The sequence below is a fragment of the Macrobrachium nipponense genome, chromosome 15 (genome assembly GCF_015104395.2).
Source record: "Macrobrachium nipponense isolate FS-2020 chromosome 15, ASM1510439v2, whole genome shotgun sequence".
Lineage (NCBI taxonomy): Eukaryota > Metazoa > Arthropoda > Malacostraca > Decapoda > Palaemonidae > Macrobrachium > Macrobrachium nipponense.
The window spans coordinates 24,685,957-24,709,849 of NC_087208.1; the positions used below are offsets into that span (position 1 = coordinate 24,685,957).

At 44.2% G+C, this 23,893-nt stretch overlaps 1 protein-coding gene across 3 annotated transcripts in view; it reads right to left on the minus strand.

Moving 5' to 3' along the window:
* The window catches only part of LOC135227039 (tyrosine-protein kinase hopscotch-like), a 185,140-nt gene that overhangs the window by 57,116 nt on the left and 104,131 nt on the right, over positions 1-23,893 (minus strand). For all 3 annotated transcript variants that reach the window (XM_064266829.1, XM_064266830.1, XM_064266828.1), the window contains 3 exons: positions 18,047-18,238; positions 5,844-5,972; positions 2,146-2,317 (listed from right to left, as the gene is read on the minus strand). In XM_064266829.1, the coding sequence (XP_064122899.1) occupies positions 2,146-2,317; positions 5,844-5,972; positions 18,047-18,238 (493 nt within the window). The remainder of the gene's footprint in view (positions 1-2,145; positions 2,318-5,843; positions 5,973-18,046; positions 18,239-23,893) is intronic.

Here is a 23,893-nt window from a genome sequence, read left to right on the forward strand (position 1 = left end):
TCTGGGGCAAGCAACACGAAGAAAACACAGGCGGCGGCGGCATACCCCTCCTCGGTACGGCGGCGACCGGCCCTAGTAGCGGCAGACGGCGTCACCGACACAGCATGGGGAGTGTAGACCAGCGGGGGGAAGCAGCATAAGCGGCCATGAAGGTTGTAGTGGAGACCGCTCCAAGGTCACCGCCCCAGACCTCGCTAGACACTGCAGCAGATCGTGGATGCTAGGCACGCCCTGCAGCCGCAGTGGCCCATAACCTATCCAAAAAGGTCATCTCCCACGGATGTAGCACCTGCGGTAGCACAGACAGATTAGTAAGAGGGGTTCCCTCACGCACGGGGGGGAGACATGCCCCACCCCGAACGCAAGGAAGACCCCAAATACAAAATACAACGAAGAAGCTGAGCGGGGGGCAGGAAAGAAGACGAAGAATCGGATACCAAGGGAGTCGCGGGAGAGCTTTCCGATGACTTCCTGGCAGACCTTCGCTTCCCCTACCCCTGCACAGCAGTGAAAAGTAATATGAAAATGAAACAGAATACTGCACTTGCAATTCACTTCATAGAACTTAAGGGGGAAAGATCAATTCCCGGGTAAGAGCGGAAACTTGATCCATAATAATATGATGCTATCATAAAATAGTATATATGAAAATGAAACAGAATACTGCACTTGCGATTTTCACTTTCACATAAATAAATCGTAAGGATTAATTCCCGGGTAAGAGCGGAAATTGATCCAAAATTAAATTTGATGCAACTAATAAATGAAAATGAAAAGAATACTGCATTGCGAATCCACTTTCATTGCATTCTATTCATACAAATAAGAGGCTCGTGCCGAGCGCAATCACGCTCTCGGCAACGAACGCACAGGGCAAAAATATAATGAAAAAGAGTACTTACATCTTTCAATTACACACTTTCGCCCAAAATACATGACTCGGCGCGAGTGCGCCCGCCCTCGGCACCGAGACATAATTCAAGTCAATTTCATGAAAAGAGCGGAAATCGCCGCATCTACGGCGATAGCTCCATGTTGATTCATAATTAAGTAATGAAAATGAAAACAGTGTACTTACAGTTTCATTTTCAAGTCAAACAAACCATTAGTAGAAAACACAATATAAACAAAGCATACGACGATGAAGCGGGCAGAGAGCGATGACGAACACGTCCTTCACACCCGCGGCCGAAAGCAAAAGTGATTCTTCACCTCTCGGGCGCGCGGGCGCGCGCACGATCGGACAAGCAGTTAACTACCGTTCTCCCCTTGTTCGAAGCTTACGACCGTCCCAGCTGCCGCTAGTTACCTTCCTATTGTTAAAGGACCGAGGGTTTGTATTACGTATCGGAACAAACAGTGGAACTCCCTATGTATTTGCATTCTTAAGATTTTTGGGTTTCTCTATGGAACATATGTTCCCATTATTCATGGGAAATTTGACTATTCACAGCATTTTTCACTGAGAATTAATCACTAATTACTCTATTTTAACATCACACAACAGCAACTATCCAATGACAATTCGGCTAGTAGCGATGTCATGTAACCGATCCCTCCAACCAATCAGAACCCTGCAAGGAGAGGTGCCCTTCCCTTACGACAGTCTGAGCGACTACTGCAGCGTCCGCATAGGACCCACCTCTGATCTTGAGGCATCTGCCAACAGGGGATCAGCAGCTGAGCCAATTAACCAATCAGAATTCATCGTTAAGGACCCGACGCTGTGCAACAGACTATATATATACTGTAAGACTCCCGCAAGAACTTCAGTCTCACAACACCTGCACGACAATGTCCTTCTGGGTTTAAGGACGAAACGTTGCATGAAGAAGAAGAAGAAGAAGAAGAAGAAGAAGAAGAAGAAAGAGAGAGAAAGAGAGGAGCTTATGCCCCTGAGCAAGAGGAATCCATAATAATAATAATATAATAATAATAGAAATATTTAAATATCTGTCCTAGCCCTTGCTGGACAAACATGGACAGACAAATACACAGCATTCATCATTACAGGAGAACTTTAAAAAGTTTGGATAATTAAGATTACTTCGTAAGATGCTTGCATCAGTAAGCAAATGGATTTTACAAGTCAATAAAAAATTAAAGGGCCTGTGCATCATCTTAATAACAACTACAATAATGTACCTGGAAGAGGAGAAACACCAAATGAAAATATCTGCCACAGAGTTGTGCTGAAAGCCCAGATATCAGTTGTGTTGTTGCTTACGGCTAAGGAAGGCTGGGCATGATGCTCACGAGGAATCCAATGAATGTCTTGTTCTGTGTAGGTTACCAATCCAGGATCACCCAATTTTACCTGCATACAGGGGAAAATCAATGAAAATTTCACAAATATAAGAAAGTGTGTTTGTCCTAATCATAACATTCCAAATTTTTATTACAATCTTTCATAGTGCCAAGCACTAAAACAACATGAGGAAAATTTCTTTAAAAACTTAAACAATATGAGGTACATTTCTTAAAAAAAGAAGACAACTATTACAATCCTTTTAAAGTACAACTCTAGAAGTCCAATCAGGTGGCTTCCTTGGAGACAAATCCATCCCAAATAAAAATTTCTGAATAACTAGCTGATTTAACCTCTCAGTTTCTGATATGTTTTGGTGGTCAAGCAGAAGCAATATCAACTGTGAATATTACCTATAGCATTACTTATATCAAAATCACAGTGTATTCTTACTGAAACAAAATGTTAAATCTCACAACTCATAATATAAGTTCACCTAACCTCCCAGTTCCTATCACGAATTTGTTGGTAAACTGAAGGTATACCAATGGCCAATCACAGCTCAAGGATTCTCTTAACAAAGCATATTGTAATGTCTCAACAAGCCAACAACTCATCCACTTCCTACACCACTCTAAAGTTGGGAAAACCACCAGATTTTTACTTAACTCTGACATTTACATAAGCACAAAGTTGCTATAGTAGGGTGAGATGATCTCTACAGAGCAGTAAAATGTCCTTGTACAGGCACCTGGGGCTCTAGATCAACAATCTGTCAGATTCTAGATCAACAACCTTCAAGAGTTAGGTTCATCAACCTCATGGCTCAGGGTCATGTCTCTAAGGGCTCAAAGTCACCTCCTAGGGCTCAAGTTACCCAGTTCTAAGAGGTGACACCACTGCTAATATGCTAGATGGACCAAAAAGTTGGCTGTCAGGGGTTGTTGCCAGCAATGGGGAGGAAATTAAACATGAAGAGACTAAGGCTGTTTCAAAGGCTCTTCTAAAAAGGTCAAAAAATGGTGCTCACTTATCCTAAGTCCCTCTACATTACATGGTGCATCCGACTTCCAGGCTGTTAAAGCAAAAATATCTGTCAACATACTTGAGCACTCTCATATGCCTCTAATGCAGATGTCCATGTCACTTTCAGTTGTAATTCCTATTCTCCAAAATCAATGTCATCCGTCTGTTCTTATTACCTAAGCGTTGGTAATACAACGATAATTTTGTTCATCTGTCATCTCGAGATTATTGGTGTATCATCATCTTGTTGCATGCTGTCTACATCATGCTCTGTGAGCTTCTGGACATTATTGGCTGGCATACACTAATTAATCTGAGGGAAGTTCTTGTATTTGTTTGTCCTCCTCTTCCCCAAAGCACACAAATACTTGGAACACTACAGCGGGCTGTAGTGTTTATCAAGTCCTTTGACAACGTCTACCTACTGATGCCATTCCAACCCAAAGCAGAAATATATAAGGTACCTTCAATGCTCACAATGGCACAAAAAGAATTTTTTGGCCTCTATGCAAAAAATGAAAGGTACTGTACTTTTTACATTTCTGTATAACACCTTGATCAAAGGGTTGCATGAAAGACCTTACTGACAGCTGAGTAAACAACATGCATGCTGTCATTTACTAGTTCACTTGTAGGAGCATGGGCATGATACTTGTTTACAAAAGGGACAACCCCTTAAGTCTACAGGAAGACCTTCATTCCTCAAGTAAGCTTTCACTGAAACAAGAAATATTGGTGGAACAACCGTTATACTAAAGTGTGAGTTGAATTAAGATTCCGCTATAGCATTTGCCATTCAGCGACATACTCAATGAAAGCACGTGGTAATCTGACCTTCATTATTTGGTAGAGCGCCATATTTTTCTCTATGATGTGTGAGCCTAAGATGAGCTTCCCTTTGGAACAGTGTACAATAAATTATATATGTATTGTACATTAGGCCTTGGTACCAAACATTTTTCTTCAATTCAAAATTCACAAAACATTCCTGAATCACAAGAAGCCGTTATATTCATAAATTTTGGCGTCAAAATCTGAATTACGTAAAATATATCCCTAGCAAGTTCCAGTCACACAGCAACAAAATCAACTACCTAATGCAACCATATTAGAGACCAAAACATGAGCTAATTCCTTGATTGGTTGCTATATTATGACATGGAATCAGATAGCCAATGGTAAGGAAGCATTGTAGTGACATTTCAAGGCCACAAAAATTGTCACATTTAAAATGGATATAACATTTTGAATTTCAGTGAATTTTAAGATTTTAAGACACAACTTTTGATAATAATTTTACTTTTGAGAATCATATATAAAATATTGCTCCCTCCCTCTCTTTCTAAAAAAAAAATGTGGTATCTTGCAGCAATGTTTTTTAATAATTCATGATGACGCTATTATACCTAAGTGCTGCAATTCCACACTTCTCCCTTGTTTGGAGTACTACTCTCAAAAGTGGTCTTTCAGTCCTGATTCTCATCTCAAACTCATATAATCCGAGTTATGTCATCAGTCAGTTTTATTTTGCCAACTCTTAATGTTGACTTGTGGCAGAGATATAGAGTGAATTCACTATGTTTCTTGCATAAAATATTCTACAATGACATACATCCTCTGCACCCTTTTCTACCTGACCTTGCTGATTTTGCTCAAAACCTTATGCAGGCTGCTGCTGAAAATGGTGTCTTATTATCTGTAGTATCAGGTTTAAGACTACTCAGTTTGTTGTTGGTTTCATCCTAGCTACAACAATTGAATAGTTTGCCAAGTGCAGTTGTGGAGTCTTCTGATCTATACATGTTTAAGCAAGGAGCTATTTCATTACTTTCTGCTGATTATTTATCACCTTTTCTAACAAACTTGTCTTTCTCAGTACCCTAATTTTGCTTTCAAGCCTTCTTAGATTTATAGTCCACTGACTCTGTCCATAAGGGTTTTCAGTTGAAGATAGAAAGGAAGAAAAACATATGAAATCCAGCTAAGCTAACATACCTTTTCCAAGGATTTTTCCCAAGTAATTGTTAAAATCACCTCAGTCATGAATGCAAACTTTTTGCTGGGCTTTGATATAACAAAACATGGAGGGGCTAAGTTTTGAACCATGCAATAAAACTTTTTTTCCATATGAACCATCCAATCAATTAGTTAATAAAATGAATGAAAACATACTAATCAACTCACTGCATTAATGAATTATATACATTACATGAAAAAGAATGAATAGTGATATAAAAAACAATGAATAATGGATGAAGGCAATTGTCAGGAAAAACAATAATAATCTAATGAGAGTAGAGAACACTTTTGTAAATGCAAGAATAAATAGAAGGGTACCTACGGGCTGTCTGCCATTCTCTTTCTTCCCATTAAAGGGGGCTGAAGTGTTTTAGATGAGTTTGTGGCACACAAGAGAGGTATTATATTTAATGGATTTATGATGAAACAAATCATCCCTAACAAATAAGACATATATTATCAAGATAAATTAGTGACCAAAACACCTTGATAATTCTAGGCTATGACAATTTTTCACATGCAAAACAGACATAAAAAAAGCTGCCCTTACCTTGAAAGTTTGTTCTGTGTGATTTGCCACCAGTACATTATGACATCGAATTTTGTTGTGCTGGATCCCTTCCATGTTAAGATACCATAAAGCACGAGCCAAATAAGTTGCTGCTTCCACAAGTTCTACCTAAATATAGTAAACAATTAAAGTACATACATAGAATTTCATAATATTAAAAATTTCTGATGATACCTGAACACCTTTTGTTTTACTTATGCCATAATTTCTAGAATGAGCAGAGTTGTCTAAGAACTGCATCATCAACTGAAAAATTTGCTTTTGAATCTTCTCTGGTGAGTAACCTCCACCACATGGTGTTCCCTACTCATGCTCTCATTTTTGTCATAGATGCTTTAGTGGGTGTAAGCAGCTGCAGGAAAAAAAATAAATAGAAGGGGACAACGGACTTTCCATAGACTAACATGGACAGAGGTGCCTCAAAGACCTCCTGATCCATCTTGGGAAAAACCATTCAAAAATGAATCCATAAATAAATTACATGAGGGTGTTGACCCCTTTATCTAATCTGCTCTTATAAACTGGTCTGTAGTAGCACTATTCACATCATCAGCTAGTCTTCTATTTGATGAGACTATTTTATACAAAAAATAGTTTCTTCAGGGGCAATCATTTCTCCTCAAAGTACGTCTTGACACTAGAGTTAAATAAAGTGGTAGCTCATTGGTCAAACATTTCTGAAGTTGAACATTCTGTTTTTCCAATGAAATTTTTTTAGGAAATTTTGTATCGTTTGTCGAACATAGGCTCGTACTTCGAACTGATTGATTATCTAATTTATACTTGTATTTGATGGCCTACTGTGTCCTACACAAAAAACTGTTTTAACATGCTTTTTCATTTACAATATATAGTTAATGATAACCATATTCAACAAAATAAATAAAAGAATAAATAATTTCAATATAAAATTTAGCATAAAAGATGTACAAAATCGTACATCACCGCGGTGACGTCACATGCAACTGACTTGAGACTGAACGAGGGAGCGTTGATATGTTGAGGAGAGAAGGAGAAGAGAGTTGAAATATTACTGCATGTATGTAAAAGCAATAACAATTCACATAAAAAAGGGAATTTCACAATCAATTTACCATAATGATAAAATATGAAAACAATCAAATGCAATAAAGTAACAATAAAAAAATCTTAACTGAGTCAATGTTCAGTCCGTCGAGTGAGACGGTATAGTTTAACCACAGTATTCAACAAAATAGTAACTGATATAACAAAGCTTTTTACAATAAAATTTAGCATAAACGATTAACAAATCATTTGTCATTGCGGTGATGCACAGCTAACTTGAGATAGGAGGGAGCATTTATATTTTTGAGGAATAACAAAAGAATGATATTGTTGAGGAGGGAAGAAAAGAAAATAAAATCTTTACTATAATACGTATGTATATAAAAGTAGTAACAATTCACTTAAAAAAATAAAAATGTTATTTCACAATACATAGATTTAACAATGATAAAACATGAAAACAATCAAATGCAATACAGTAAGAAAAAAAATCTTACTTTTGCCAGTGTTTGATGTGCTGAGTGAGTTGATAGAGAAGAGGAAAGGGAAGATGGGGGTCTGCTTCCTACTAACTTACCAGCTGAGCTGGGATGATTATTCACCCGTTTCATTCACTTACACTCGATTTTCCCAAATTACTTTTTTTTCATAGTGTAAAATGCCTATCTAGTGACAATGGCTTTTTATGATTTTAACCACTGTAAAAGTATAACATAGCTCCATAATAAATACACTGGCACAGCATTCAGCCTTTGCTGGCCTTCAATTGTTTGTTTAAATGACTTCCTTGTGAAAAGTTATCTAATCTCTCTTTACTTTTCTTGCATTTTTACTTATGACATACTTGTTTGCAAAATTCTCATGATTATTTTAAATTCCACCATTTGCCAACAGTAAGTTGGTGTATTGTAGCATAATTAATCTTTCATGCACTTTACATCCAAGTGTAAACACGTCAACATTCATACACTCTCCCTCTCTCACAGATACAATTGGACACACACTATCGATTCCTTTGATTATCCTTGTGAAATGTAAATAAAATTAATTTTCTTATCAACCTTTGCCTACTGCAACCATTTCGGTTTCCGCAAAGGGTTTCCATCTCTCCTCGCTCCACCCCCAAGCCGGCCTGTGCCATTTTCATCAAATAGTTCGTAAATCATACACGGAAAATTTTTTTTTTAGAAAATTTGACTTCATATAAGGTAGTTTTACAGTGTTCCCTCCGTACTTGCGGGGGATGGGTAGCAGACCCCCTGCGAATAGTTAGAACCCATAAATAGTCTAAACCCCTATAAAAATGCTTGGAACTGCCTATTTTGTTGGTTATAACTCAAGAAAAACCCACTAAAAATGTTTAAACCTGGTTTTTTAATAGTTTTATCACAAAAAGTGCACTTTATGATGAAATTGATAAAAAAAAAAAAAAAAAAAAAAAAAAAAAAAAACAGGAATTTGTGGATATTTCTTATTATACAAAAAAAGGGATTTTGACAAAGGAAAAATCTATTTCTGGGGAGAGACCTGTGTCGCCCGGTGAAAAAGATCCTTCTAGCCTCTTTTCTGATATGAATAATTTCTAAATATACCAGAGAAAAAGTTAGCATTGGTATTGTATGCTGAGGTTACTACCCTCGCGCGAGCACCCAAAGGGCGTCGTGTATAAAGTTCGGGGCGTGTGAAAACCACTATTCACAGGTCTCCTGCCATTTAGAGTATTCCTTCCCAAAACCCCAATAATGCTTAAACACATCAATAATAATAGAAAAAAATGTGAAAAGGGGGACTTTTTGGGTTGCCTGGAACAAATATGACAATTTGTCCAAAATTGCATTTTTCCTAACTATACAAACCTGAGGTCCTTTTTACAATAGGAAGGTTACTAGCGGCAGCTGGATAGGTCGTAAGCTTTTGAACAAGGGGTTCGGTAGTTAACTGCTTGTCCGACAGGCGCGCGCGCGCGACTGGGAGGTAAACAATCACTTTTGCTTTTGGCCCAAGCAAAAAACTGCAGAGTGAGGGGTGGCATGAGGTGGGACTATGTGTAAAAGGACCTCAGGTTTGTATAGTTAGGAAAAATGCAATTTTGGACAAATTGTCATTTGTTCCGACACGGCATACAAACCTTCGGTCCTTTTACAATAGGAAGACTCACTTCTTGGTGGGAGGAATCTGAGTCTTTTGTGAACAGACTGGTGTTCGCCCAACCTTGGAATGCCTCCCTGGTCGTAAGAGCGAGGGAGGGATCCAAGCCTCTGTCCGATTGATCGGGGTGTGCACCGCAGGATCAATGGTCAGACCTCTGGACCAAGTACTAAGAGAGAGGCAAGCGTATCTCTTCGTACCAGCAATGTAAGAACTTGTTCCTGTACAAGAGCAAATATAAAGTCATGGGTTTGTCTCTTGTTGGCATCCACTTCCCCCGCCCCCCCCCTTGTAGGAGGAAGTGGTGGATATTCTGCTTCTATCCCTAGTGAAAGGGATAGAATGGGGCTCTGTCATATAGCTCACCTGCATCTCGTCCTCATCCAGCGTAGTGACGACCGTGACCCTCTGCCCACAGGTAGAGGAGGAGGAAAAGAGGGGAAGAGAAGCCAGTCACTCACTCATTCTCACATCCATCCGCACAGTCACACCAGGACTCGATGCTGTTCAGCCTGCGAGGGTCTGGGTTAGCTACACAACTTGTTGAGCAGCCACCACGGGTCCCAAGGAAAAGGTATCCAAGGACCTGTGGGCAATATCCCGAAGGTAGAAGGAGGTGAAGGTAGTCTGGTTAGACCAGACACCTGCCTTCAGGACCTGCGCCACAGAGAAGTTCTTACGAAACGCCAATGACGGGCCAATACTTCTGACTTCGTGAGCTCTCAGATGGGACGTACGGATGTCGTCACTACCATCAGCCTCATACGCAATCCTGATGACCTCACGCAGCCAGAACGAAAGAATGTTCTTGGATACTTCTTTCTTGGTTACCCCGGTGCTAACGAAGAGGCGTCGACACTCAGGCCTGAGGTGCCGAGTTCTCTTCAGATAGTGCCGTAGCGCCCTCACAGGACAAAGCAGCATCTCATCCGCATCATTATCGGTGAAGTCCATTAGGGAGGGAATCGTGAAAGACTCGAACCTGTCGTCAGGGACCGAAGGTTTCTGAGTCTTCGCAACGAAGTTCGGGACGAAATCGAGCATCACAGATCCCCATCCCCTGGAGTGTCGTACATCGAAGGAAAGGACCATGAAGTTCCCCTACTCTCTTCGCCGATGCCAGGGCCAGCAAGAAGAGGCTCTTGAGGGTCAGATCCCTGTCTGACGACTCTCGGAGTGGCTCGAAGGGTCTTCGAGTCAAACTCCTAAGGACGAGAGTCACATCCCACGCAGGGGGCCTGAGTTCCCTGGGTGGGCAAGACCTTTCAAAGCTCCTCATGAGCAAGGAGATCTCGAACGAGTTCGAGATGTCCAATCCCCTCAGTTTCAGGACTAGTGCCAGGGCGGCCTATTTATCCTTGACTGTGGGGACTGAGAGGAGCTTCTCTCATCGGTGAAAAAAAAAAAACGAGGAAATCCGCTACCTGCTGAAGAGTGGCTCTGAGAGGAGATATACCCCGTCTACAACACCAACCACAGAAGACGGCCCACTTTCCCTGGTACACAGCTGCAGAGGACTGACGGACGTTTCCAGCCATCTCTGTTGCTGCGCTACGAGAAAAGCCTCTCGTTCGCAAGAGATGGTGGATAACAGCCAGCCGTGAAGACGATGGGACTGGACTGTTTGGTGGTACCGCTCTACGTGTGGCTGGACGAGAAGGTTGTGCCAAGGGGGAATCTCTCTCGGTTCTCCTGCGGAGAAGCCAGCAGGTCCGGATACCAAATGGCCTGGGGCCATTTGGGAGCCACCAGGATTATCCTGAGATTCGGGGTGACCAGTGCTCGACTAATTACCTTGCGAATCAGGCTGAACGGGGAAAGGCGTAAGCGAAGAGGTTGTCCCACGGGTGTTGAAGAGCGTCCTCTGCAGCTGCCATGGGTCCGGCACAGCTGAAAAGAAAACCTGAAGTTTTCTGTTGTGCCGGGTGGCGAACAGATCCACGACTGGTCGCCCCCACAGGTCGAAGAGCCTTTCCGCACGTCCTGGTGTAGAGACCATTCGGTCCCTACCACCTGATCCCGACGGCTGAGCTTGTCCTGCTACTACATTCCAATTCCCAGGAATGCAGCGTGCCGACAGCTCTATTGAGTGAGCCTCGGCCCACTCGTGCACCTGCCGAGTCAACTGGTACAACGGGAGAGACACTAGGCCCCCCTGTTTGTTGACGTAAGCCACCACCGTGGTGTTGTCGCACATCAACACCACTGAGTGTCCCATCAAGCGGTCCTGAAACTCTTGGAGCGCGAGAAATGCTGCCTTGAGTTCCAGTACATTGATGTGAAGGTGCTTGTTGTGCTCGTCCCACACTCCTGAAGTCAGCAACTCCTCCAGGTGTGCGCCCCACCCCTCGGTCGATGCGTCTGAGAACAGCTGCATCTCCGGGGGGGGAGTGCGTAGAGGCACTCCCTTTAAGAGGTTCCTGTCGTCCAGCCACAGGCTAGGTCCTGCCTTACCTCCGGTGTCAGCGACACTGGAAAGCTCGGGGGATCCGTTGCCTGTGACCAACTCCTTAGTCTCCACTGAAGAGACGCAGGTGAAGACGCCCGTGAGGGACTAACTTCTCGAGTGACGACAGGTGTCCGATCACGACTTGCCATCGCTGAGCTGCCTGTTCCTGCCGAGACAGGAACTGGCCGGCTGCCTCTCTGAATCTGCTGATCCGCGAGTCTGCGGGGAAGACTCGCCCTGCTACCGTGTCGATCAGCATACCCAGGTACTTCATCCTCTGCTTGGGCTCGAGATCGGACTTCTCGAAGTTCACAACGATCCCCAGATCGCGACAGAACTCGAGTAGCCAATCCCTGTCCTGCAGCAACTGCGAGCGGGAGCTCGCCATGACTAGCCAATCGTCGAGATACCTCATCAGACGTATCCCGTGCGAATGGGCCCAAGCAGACACCAGAGTGAACACTCGCGTGAACACCTGTGGGGCGGTTGAGAGACCGAAGCAAAGTGCCCTGAATTGGTACACCGTCCCGTCGAGGATGAAGCGGAGATACTTTCTGGAGGACTGATGAATGGGTATTTGGAAATGCGCATCCTTCAAGTCCACTGAAAGCATGAAATCGTTCTCCCTGATGGAGTCGAGCACGGAACGTGCTGTCTCCATCGTGAAACAGGTCTGGCGAACGAACCGGTTCAGGGGAGAGAGAGATCTATCACCGGGCGCCAGCCCCCCGTAGACTTTCCACCAGGAAAAGTTAACTGTAGAAGCCCGGTGACTGATCCGTGACGATCTCTACAGCTCGTTTGCTCAGCATGGTCTGGATCTCCTGTCTCAATGCTACGTCCTTCGAAGATCCTGGAACGTATGATTGCTGTTGGACCGGGTTGGAGGTGAGGGGTGGCCGAGATTCGAAGGGTAATAGATATCCCTCCCGAAGGACATCTACTATCCAGGTCTCGGCGCCGTAGCACTGCCAAGTTGCCCAATGGCTGGCCAGGCACCCCCCCACTTCCGGCAGCAGGTGAGGGGGAACGCCGTCCCTAGCGTTTCCCCCCTTTCTTCGACTTCTTCCCAGAGCCTCCTCGCGAGAAGGAGGGCTGGGAGGAGGGCTGGTTATGGCCCCCCTTTGCAGAAGACGAAGAAGACAGTCTTTCCACGGGGCTTCGACGCGACTACCGTCTTAGCCACCGTGGAAGCGCTAGCCGAGCTCTTTGGCTTGGCCGCAGTTCGAGGCTGCCCAGAAGCCTTCGAAACTGCCTGGTGTACCAGACGGTCACTGTCATCAGTGCGCCGTCTGTCCACCGCAGCGTCCACCATCTCTCCTGGGAAGAGAGATGGGGAACTCCGTAACGGTCCATTACGAAGCCCCAATGCCGCTTCACGCCCAGCCGCCCTGGATACTTGAGTAAGGACAGCGTCCCTACGTCGGAGAACCAGGTTGGCCCACAGGTTTACCGTCTGGTGGGCTAGGAAGGAGATGGCTCTTCCCCCAGACTGGCAAAAGCCTCCTGAGGCTGGAGGCTCTTCTTCGGGAGAAATTCCCCCGGAGTTGGCTGCGACCTTAGACACCGTGAGGGACCACAGGTCTATCCAGGAGACGGCCTGGAAAGCTGCCATGGCAGTGGATTCCAGACCGAGTGCCTCTTGCTGCGAGAACCATAGGTTCTCTGACAGGAGCTGCTGCAGAGACACACCCGGCGTTAGCCTGGCTAACTCCGGGTTCACCTCTTTGGGCGGCATCGGGTCTTCAGACGGCACGTAGAAACGCCGCTGTCGCAGTAGAGGAGGCGGAAGCAGCTTGCTCGACCTGCCGGACTTGAGAGAGCCGTCTTGTCCGGAGACAAGAGACTCCACCTGGTCCAGCACTGAGTCAGCAAGCTCCGATCGCGGCAATCCCACCGTCGGTCTGGGTTCCCTCTTCGGGCCCCAGAACGACTCGAGCCGGGACGTGGGCTCGGAAGGTGGGAGCGGCGATCCTTCCCCGAGGTCATTGTGCTGACGGATCAGCGCAATTACCTCGGCAAAGTTCCTCTGGATCTCCGGAGTGACTGCATCCTGAGGAGTAGGACCATCCAGTCCCTCGAACAGGAGCAACTCCCGAGACCCTCCCCCTCGAGGGGGGGAACAGCGACAGACCCCTCTCGGTCTCCTCCAGCCACTTGCGCATACGTCCTGGCCGGTCCAAGAACCGTGCCTGGCACGTAAGGCGTCGTGGTGGGATCATGAGGGGCACACCTCTCACGATCACTCCTCAATACCTCGCTCCTCCCGGTGTAACCCGGGAGGTTGAAGGTACGGGAGAGGCAGACCTGACGCTCCCCCCTCCTCGCTCGCTGGCAGAACCAGCAGGCTTGGAGGGCTGCAGGCGATCGCCAACCCGCGGTGGCGATCGAGCTGCAGGCCTGGTCGAACCGTCTCGCTGTGGAGAACGGCTGGACTGAGCACAGCGGCCCCGATCTCGAGTGTCAGAAGAGCTGGTGCTGGTTGCCGTACCCGATTGCTCTCTGTGAGAGCGACGGTCAGGCGACCTGCAGGCTCCACTGTCACGGTGAGACCGGTGCTTGTCCTCACGGCACGTCACGTCGCTGGTATCGGCGAACGGGGAGACCTCTTCCCAGCCTCAGCCCGTGGCCGGTCGTGGACCGTCACGTCAGCCCGGGTAGCCAGCTGGTCGCCGCGAGAGCGAGAGCTGGTCTGGTGAGAGTCGCGTGAGCGGCTGTCACCAGTCTTCCGCTCTGTGCCGTGAACCTGACGCTGAGCGGGCTCAGAGGTCTGGTTCCTGGCTGCACGGTCGCTGGTAGGCGACCGTACACTCGGTACCTCCCGCGAACGAGAGGCCGAGACGGATCCTGATGCCGTGGCAGAACCACTGACAGCAGGCGAGGAGGTGCCGGTGTTAGCCGACACCCCTCTGGTCCCCGTAGTCTTCTTCCTTGCGGAAGAAGAGACGGGCCCTGCTCCCGAAGGAGCAGGATGACCAGCGGAAGAACCCCCCGTCTCACCGGAGCGAGACGGGCCCTTAGAAGTTCCCGAAGGAGACTTCTTAGGGGGGGAGGAGGCGACCTTCTTCTTCTTAGGCTGTGAAGCCTTAGAAGATGAAGGGGGAGAGGCGGCAGAAGACGACGACGACGAAGAAGACGACGAAGACGACGACGACACCTTCCTCCTCTTCCTCTTCTTCTTCGTCAGCTTCCTCAGGACCGATGTCAAGTCAGCCATCCAGGGCGGGGCTGCTGTTGCTGAGCAACAGGGCCCGGACGCACCTGTCCGGACAGACCGACATCGGGAGCAGCGGCGCCACGAACAGGAACGACATCAGCAGGTGCAGGCATCACAGGAACAGAGACGGCAGGAACGGGTACAGGAACGGCAGCGGTGGTCGGCAACATCACGTCACTCATCAGCGGCTGGGCAGGTACGGCAGGTGGTACAGGCAGGCCAGGTGGACGGACCAGCGGCACCGACATCCTAGGCACCGGCGGGAGGTCCAGGGGCGAGCTCTTCGGGCACACGAAGTCCGGTCGAGGCAGCACGGCAAACCCAGGCGGCGGCGGCATCACACTCCCCCGTGGTACGGCGATCGGCCCCTGCACCGATGAAGTTGGTGTTACAGGGACACCACGTGCGGGGAATACACCATGATGAGGGGGTGGAGCATAGCCAGGGGTCGACAGGGTCGTGGTAGTGGTGGTCACCGTGGCATGCGTGACCGCAACAGAGCCAGCTAGATGGTAGAGCAGCCCCTGGACACTCGGCACGCCCTGCAAACCCAACGATGCCCACACCTGTCCAAGGTCGTCCTTCGCAGCAACAGCACCTGAGGAAGCAAAGGTCGGGTGATTAGCAGGGGCCTCTACCCGTCCGTGCGATGTAGACGAACGGATAGAGGACCCAGAGTACAACTCAACGTCAGGGTACCTAGCGCCCTCCTCCACACTCGACAGGTCGGGTGAGGAGAAGGACCTGGAAACCCCCCCCGCAGGGGAAGGCGCCAACCGTGGGAGCTGAGCAGGGGGCAGGAAAGAAGACGAAGTGTCCGTAACCAAAGGAGTCGCGGGAGAGCTCTCCGACGACTCCTTTGTCGGCCTTCGTTTCTTCCTACCCTCGTACAAGCCCCACTGCGCCTCCGACCAAGACATACAAACATCACAGGGCTCGGCACAGGTACACTCACGCCCCCGACACCGAGCACACAAAATATGGGGATCGATCTCTGGGAATGAGCGGAATTTTCCGCATTTACGCCCTTCGGTTCCCGGGCACAATCTCCGGAGAGTAGTGGGGCGTGGAGAATCCATAATCGATCAATTTTCACTTGCAATAATGAAAATAAAGAAATGATTGTACTTACAATGATTCACAGAAAGAGAAAACACAACCATACAACCAAAGAAAGCAAACGACGAGAAGCGGGCAGAGAGCGTAGAACACACACGTCCACTCGCTGTGAGGCCGAAAGCAAAAGTGATTGTTTACCTCCCAGTCGCTCGCGCGCCTGTCGGACAAGCAGTTAACTACCGAACCCCTTGTTCGAAAGCTTACGACCTATCCAGCTGCCGCTAGTAACCTTCCTATTGTAAAAGGACCGAAGGTTTGTATGCCGTGTCGGAACAATATCCTGATTCCCTTTATTTCTTATGGGGGTACTTGTTCCATATTTCCAACAAATTGTATTTCGAAAAACCTCCTGGAACGGATTAAGTTTTGAAGTCTGAGATATTACTGTAGATCTAGTTCTACCAGACCACTGAGCTGATAACAGCTCTCCTAGGGCTGGCTCAAAGGATTAGATATTTTTTACGTGGCTAGGAACCAACTGGTTACCTATACTCGGTTTTTTCCATCTGTCCACCCGCCTGTGGTGTTTGTGTATGGTAACACTGCATCCCGGGCTTTAGATAGTTACATTTAGCTTACATTCAACAATAGTAATAATAATCTATTTCAAATATTAACAGAGTAATTCGCATACAGTAAATTATTAAAACACTTTTCAGTTGCAAATGTACAGCCAGATATCCTTTTATTTACCTAAAACTTACACATAGCGTAACTATCTAAAGCTCGGGACGCAGTGTTACCATACGCAAACACCACCGGAGGGTGGACAGATGGAAAAAAACAGAGTATAGCAACGGGACCTACAGCTTATTTTGGGTTCCGAACCACATTATACCGAGAAATAAATTTCTAATCACCAGAAATAAATTCCTCTGATTCCACGTTGGCAGTGTGGACTCATACTCGTGACTACTGAATCTGTAGGTGAGCACGCAACCCACTCGTCCGAGGAACTTTTGACACTAGAGCCTATCACTTTATTCACTATTTATAAAAAAATTGTCTGGTTACCCAATGTTAACTATTAACCATCCACATCATATTCACCTTACTCTTTAAAACTACAATATAATTTTTACTAAAGCTTTGGGTTCTCTGAGTGGTAGACAGGCAAAGGTTTAATTTTAAATCCCAACTTGCATTCCCATCAAGCAAAAGGGGTTGTCCTTCCTTGGCTTGTGTCCTGGCAGTGACTTCTCTCAAGTTATACAGGTCCAGTAAGGTCTTTTTTCCAGTACAAGCCTAACTCATTACAACTAGAGGCTTGCTGGGGAACAAAATCCCCAGCTTCTACCCTAACATACTTCTTGGGAGCACCTGTTTTCAGAACAAGCATCCTCCCAATACCTCACCACACTGTGTATGCCACTTCTCCTAAATTTCTCAAACCATCCATGACTGACTTTGAACGATTCAGTATTACCTGTGTTAGCACTCATTCCATGGATATTTTCAAGAGATCAGCAGGCAGTTATCTTGGCTTTTCACAAATGATGACCTCAGAAATACTATCACTAGGTAACTGTTTTTCATGTATTAAAATTGGCAACAATTTTTCAACATTTTAAACTGTGTGAGTTTTGTTTCATAACATTTCCCTCCATTAGCAATATTAGTTCCTTTCACTGCCTCTTTATGTTTTAATATTGAAGAAATTGTAGTTTTTGGCATACAAAACTTCTTACCAGATCTGTGATGCAGACACCATTTTCATATTTTCCTAAAAGTTTCATTTTAAAATACCAATTTTCAATATAGCACATACTGCAATCTCTTCATTTTAAAATACCAATTTTCAATATAGTATGTACTGCAATCTCTAACGTTCTTAAGCTCCATGATGACTTATTTGCACTAGAATAAAAAAAAAAACACACAAAAAAAAAACAAGAAAGTTTAGCAAAGTTGTGCATTGACCATGAATTACAGGCAACTGCAAACTTGTCCTGTTTCAGTTAGGAGCCATACCCACACACATGATGCAGATTCCCATTACACACTTGTGAACCAAACATATCTGGGCCTTCTAGCTCTTCTGGTCCTCAGTGTAGCCCAGCCAACTCTAACATTTACTATTCATGATTTATTTGTTTCACATAAGTGTTACAGTTACATATTTCATACATTCATGAATATTGTACTATGACCTACTTAAATAAATAATTGACAACTACTTTAGACAACATGAACAGTTAATTTCAAAGTTAGAGAAATAAATACCTCTTTCATATGGGCTCTTTGAGCTTGAAGGTATTTGTCAAGAGGTCCGAGTGGGAGATATTCCATGACTAAAGCCAAGGGAGTCAGTGTTACCCCTAGTATGCTGACAATGCATTCACAATTAACAAATGCAACTTCATTCATCATTACCAGGAGACGATCACTGTCACCAACGTCATTCAACTTTGGCATCTGGAAAAGATAAAATATATGAATAGTTACATATTTTCTCATGCCTTCAGATTACAAACTTTTACAAAAGTTAATTCAGCAGAGAAAAATGAACCTACAAGCTCACTTGTCTAAAAATTGAATGACTGCACTTCAATTCTGAAATTAGATGAGGAAGAACTACAGTAAGTCCTCGGGTTACGCTGGTTCTGACACTTACGATGTTTCGTGGTTACGAACGCGCCCCCATAAAAATATAAAAATAATATTTTGCGTCGTTCCGTCTTACGCGGTTTAGCGTCGTAAGCAACGTAAACAAACGCGAACTAGTTCCAGGCGCACGGCGGAAGAATACGCTTTGTGGGGGAGAGGACGGCGTCGCTTCGCTACGCTCAGTCCTCGCCCATACGCCATTTTGGTTGTTTACACTGCCTCTCTCTCCCTCGTGTTGTATCGTTTTTGTAACTTTTTGCTCTTTGTTATGGCTCCCAAGCGCAAGGCGGACTCTTCTGATGGTAGTGCATCGAAGAAAAGAAAGGCCATCACCATGGAAATTAAAGTGGACATTATAAAGCGATCCGAGAAGGGAGAAACGCCAACAAACATTGGCCGCTCGCTTGGCCTTAGCCGTTCGACCGTTGCTACCATTATCAAAGATAAAGAGCGCATCGTTGAACATGTGAAAGGATCTGCTCCTATGAAAGCGACAGTGATAACTAAGCAGCGTAGTGGTCTAATAATTGAAATGGAAAGGTTATTGGTGCTTTGGTTTGGAAGACCAAAATCAACGGCGTATCCCAGTCAGCCTTATGGTGATTCAGGAGAAGGCGAAAAGATTGTTTGAAGCGTTGAAAAAAGAAAAGGGGGAGGGAAGTGAAAGTGAAGAGTTTGTGGCTAGTAGGGGTTGGTTTATGCGATTTAAGGCTCGGGCCAATTACCATAACCTTAAATTGCAAGGTGAAGCTGCTAGTGGGGATGAGAAAGCAGCGAGTGAATTTCCTAAAGCGTTGTCTGAGATAATTAAGGAGGGGGGTTATTCTGCTCAGCAAGTGTTTAACGTAGACGAGACAGGTTTGTTTTGGAAACGTATGCCTAACCGCACTTACATCGCCAAGGAGGAGAAGTCAGCACCCGGTCATAAAGCCAGCAAGGAGAGGCTAACTTTACTTCTTGGGGGTAATGCTGCTGGCGACTTCAAACTGAAGCCCTTGTTGGTGTATCAGGCTGAAAATCCAAGGGCACTCAAGGGCATTTGGAAGGGTCAACTACCAGTAATTTGGAAGTCCAACAAGAAGGCATGGGTGACACTTGCAGTGTTTGAGGACTGGTTCGTAAACCATTTTGTTCCAAGTGTGGAGCGGTATTGCGCCTCCAAGGGTATCCCCTTTAAGGTGTTGCTAGTGCTGGACAATGCCCCTGGACACCCTGCCCAGCTGGGAGACTTCAACCTAATGTCAAGGTGGTTTACCTTCCACCTAATACCACGGCCCTTTTACAGCCTATGGACCAAGGAGTGATTGCTTCGTTCAAGGCCTACTACCTACGAAGGACAATTGCTATGGCTTTACAGGCAACTGAAACCAAGAAGGACTTGACTCTGAAGGACTTTTGGAAATCCTACAACATCCTTGATGCTGTAAAGAACATTGCTAATTCCTGGAGGAGGTTAAGCAAAACAAACATGAATGGTGTCTGGAAGAAAATTTGTCCTCAATTTGTGAATGATTTCCATGGGTTTGAGGACACTAGTTGTCAAGAACGTTGTTGCCCTGAGTAAGGAAATCAATTTGGAGATGGAGGTTGATGATGTTACAGAGCTGCTGGAGTCTCATGGCGAGGAGTTATCTGCTGAGGACCTGATACAACTGGAGAAGCAGATAATAGAGGAAGAAGAAGAAGCACCCACCCCAGAGCCTAAGGCTTTCACAAGGCAGGACTTGATAAGAGGTTTTGCAGAGTTTGCAGCAAGCGTTGTCAACTTTTGAGGCTCAGGATCCAACTTGGACAGGTTCACTAGGGTTTCCAGAGGCGTCATGGATTTGATGCAGTGTTACAAGGAGATCTTGGATGAAAAGAGGTCGCTCTCTGTTCAGACTAACCTGGAGCAGTATTTTAAGAAGGTAGAGAGGCCTGCAGGAGATCCTGTACCCTCTACCTCAGCTGCCTCTGCTAATCCAGCACCTTCTGAATGTTCTGCTAACCAGACTCACCTGCCCCAGTATCTCCAGCACCTCCTTCTGTAGGTTCTGCCTCACCTAAAAGACTCACCTGCCCCCAACATCTCCACTAGATTGTCTGCCTCACCTAAAGACTCACCTGCCCCAACATCTCCACTAGTATGTTCTTTGCCTCACCTCAGAATCACCCTGCCTCAGCAATCTCCCAGTACTAGTATTGTTCTGCCTCACCTCAAGAATCATCTGCCTCAGCATCTCCAGCAACTTCTGGAGGTTCTTTTTTCTCTTCACTAACCTCCCCCAGTCTCTCCAGCACCGCAGCTTCCTCTCCAGTGTGCAAGCCAATCAAACTAATAAAGGTAAGGAATTGTTCTCTCGTTGTTATTGATAGGTATTTACATTAAATCATGTGGTATTTTTCAATGTTCCGACTTACGCTGAAAATCGTGTTACGATGCATCGTAAGAACGGATCTACGTCGTAACTCGAGGACCCCCTGTATATTGAAAAATTCCTTAAAATCCAGTACACCTCTGTTCACCGAAGTACAGGTAGTGTTCAAGTTATGATAATTCATCTTACAATATTCTGATTTTACAATGGGGTTAGCAATTAATACTCATATGAAAATATTCTGAAAATATTTTTTTATTTCACTCATAACAGGTGCAAGGCAGCAGCGTACCTACAATCAAGGAGCGAGAGAGACCAAATTACAATAGCCTAACTTTATCCCATCTTCTAGTTAAATAAGAGAATGATGAAAGTATTGTTTTAACGTTATACTCATTGCGTAAATGTGTAAAGCTATAAACAACTGAACAAGAAACAACGTTTGCTAAATACAACCTAATTGGATAACAACATCCATTTACTATCGTACGATAGTAAATAATTACCCTAGTTATGGTATAAATGACGTTATGTAGAATAGGACTGATATATTTTTATGTAATAACTTTGTTAGCTATAGATCAAAGATCAGCAAGGAAACATACTGTTAAAATTAAACCAAGTCGTAGCTGACGTTGAGAACACTTTTCAAGCTGCTGATGACTATTAACGTGCATCGGCAACAAGGATAAAACTGTAAACTTATGCCATCAAACACAATCGTAGATAAAATTGTGAGAGAATCCTTTTAATCAAAACTTCAGGTTTTGAAAGAACACGTTTTACTGTTGCTTTCACGCTGATAAAAAATAAATAATGTAACAGTAAAACTTGTACTACGATGAAATCAAATGAAAATAGTGAACGGAATCACATTATTTTTTTACACATTATAATGCCAACAACGCAGTCTGTTGATGAAAAAATAATTGAGTTCACGAGACGTATTAAATTAATATTTTGATCTAGATATTTTATGCTAATTAAAAGCAAGGCAATTTGCTCCGAATTGAGTTAAATATGGCAATATAAACTAGTATTTGTCATCAGCTGATTTCCAAACTAAAACATTGACTGCTTTGTTAGTATTTTATGATACAATAATATGAGAATACATACAATATTATTGGATGCAGTTCATTGCAACATTTCTTTTACAAAGTGCAACTCATTTTAAGTTCTTGGTGTTATTTCTGGTTGCAAATTCACTTGCAAGAAACATATCTGGTCTACCTGTCCTTCAACTCTACAAAGAAAAAGTATCCTGAGAAAATATAATGATTTTTGGAGACCTAATAAGACCTGTCTCTCCAAAAGTGATGTTTTTACTCTTTTATTTTTCCATATTTTAAATACTTTTCTCCTATATGGTCTTCAGCAAGTAACTTGCATCTGAAAATGAGGTCTTAACATTAGGATAAATCTTCCTGATGGTGAGAAACAACACAATCCTTGACAGCAAAATGGAGCACAGCTGCCTTTGTTACAAGGAGGTCCCACCATTTTTCTGTAGAAACCCACACTTAATATTACTTAGGAGATCCTCCTTCTAACCACCATCAAGAGAACAAGGAATGCCCAAGATATCAAAACAGTCACCCTTCAAGCGCTTAAGCGGCCAATAACTGGGGGATGCCAATACATGTAACAGGTTTGTCAAAAAGTATTCTTTTACAAATTTTTTATTTTTATCATCATAAACCCATTACTTTAGCTTGCTTATAATCAGCCTCAATCTCAATTTATGTGGGAAGGTTTGAGGAACTAGAATCTGAGTGAAATTTCCAAGTTACTGTGGACTCCTTTCGCTTGAAAAATGGTGCTACTCCAGCAATCCAAACTCAAGTTCAGGTACCCATGGAGATATACCAAGCCTAGGTGGATGGTGATGCATCCATGCTTCCTGATAAGCAAGCCAATACGACTGGAATCAGTACCAGGGCAAGGAAGAATGGAATTCTTGAATTGAGAGACCAAACCAGATCAGTTCAGGAGAATATGGATAGTAAGATCCCAAAAAGTCTTGCTTTTCCTGTTATAGCCCCAAGGAAGTATGATAAGGAGGATTCAGATCTGGCCTTTTGAGTGTCCAGGCTAATGATTGGTAACAAATGCACTCATGATGAGAATTGCCGGACCATCTCCTGGTGCCCAGTTCTTCTACCATACAAGTACGTACCAGCATTCTCTCCTGTGGGGTAAAAACCTCTTAGCAAATCTCAAAGGACTTGACATATGAAGACTTTCAAGCCTTCTCCCAATCTCTTAACCCTTTAAACGCTGAGCCAGTATTTCCGAAATCGTCTCCCGTATGCCGGTGGCGTTTGCGAGTGAGCGCTGAAGCAGAAAAAAAAGTTTTTTTTTTTTTTTTTAAATTACAGCATGCTTAATTTTCAAGATTAAGAGTTCATTTTTGGCTCCTTTTTTTTGTCACTGCCTGAAGTTTAGTATACAATTATCAGAAATAAAAAAAATATCATTATCATTTATAAATATTGGAATATATGACAGTGCGACAAAAATTTAATTTATATAATTGTATACAAATCACGCTGTGAGCAAAACGGTTAAAGCTAATGAGTTAATTATTTTTTCGTTGCATTGTACACTAAACTGCGATGATTTTGGTATATAACAAATTGTAAAATGATCAAAGCAACACAGAGAAAATATTATCACGATATGATGCATGAATTCGTAAAGCGTGGGCGAAAAAAAAGCTGTTTTCAAAAATTCACCATAAATTGAAATATTGTGGTAGAGACTTCCCGTTTGTTGCAAAATGAAGGTAAATGATTTAATATTACTAGATTGTAAGTGTTGTAGCTTACAATTGCAGTTTTTGACCATTTCGGTCGAGTTAAAGTTGACCGAAGGTCGAATTTTTTCTATTTATCGTTATTTATATGAAATTATTTCAAAACCGATAAAAGCTACAACCATGGGTTGTTTTTAGTTGTATTCTACATTAAACTGCGCACATTTTCATATATAAAACTTATGTAATGGCTAATTTAAAATGGTGCAAACATTACAACAATCGGACAAAAAAATTTATGATTTTTTCGGAAGAGTTACAAAACGCGGACGCAAAGAAAAAGTTTTT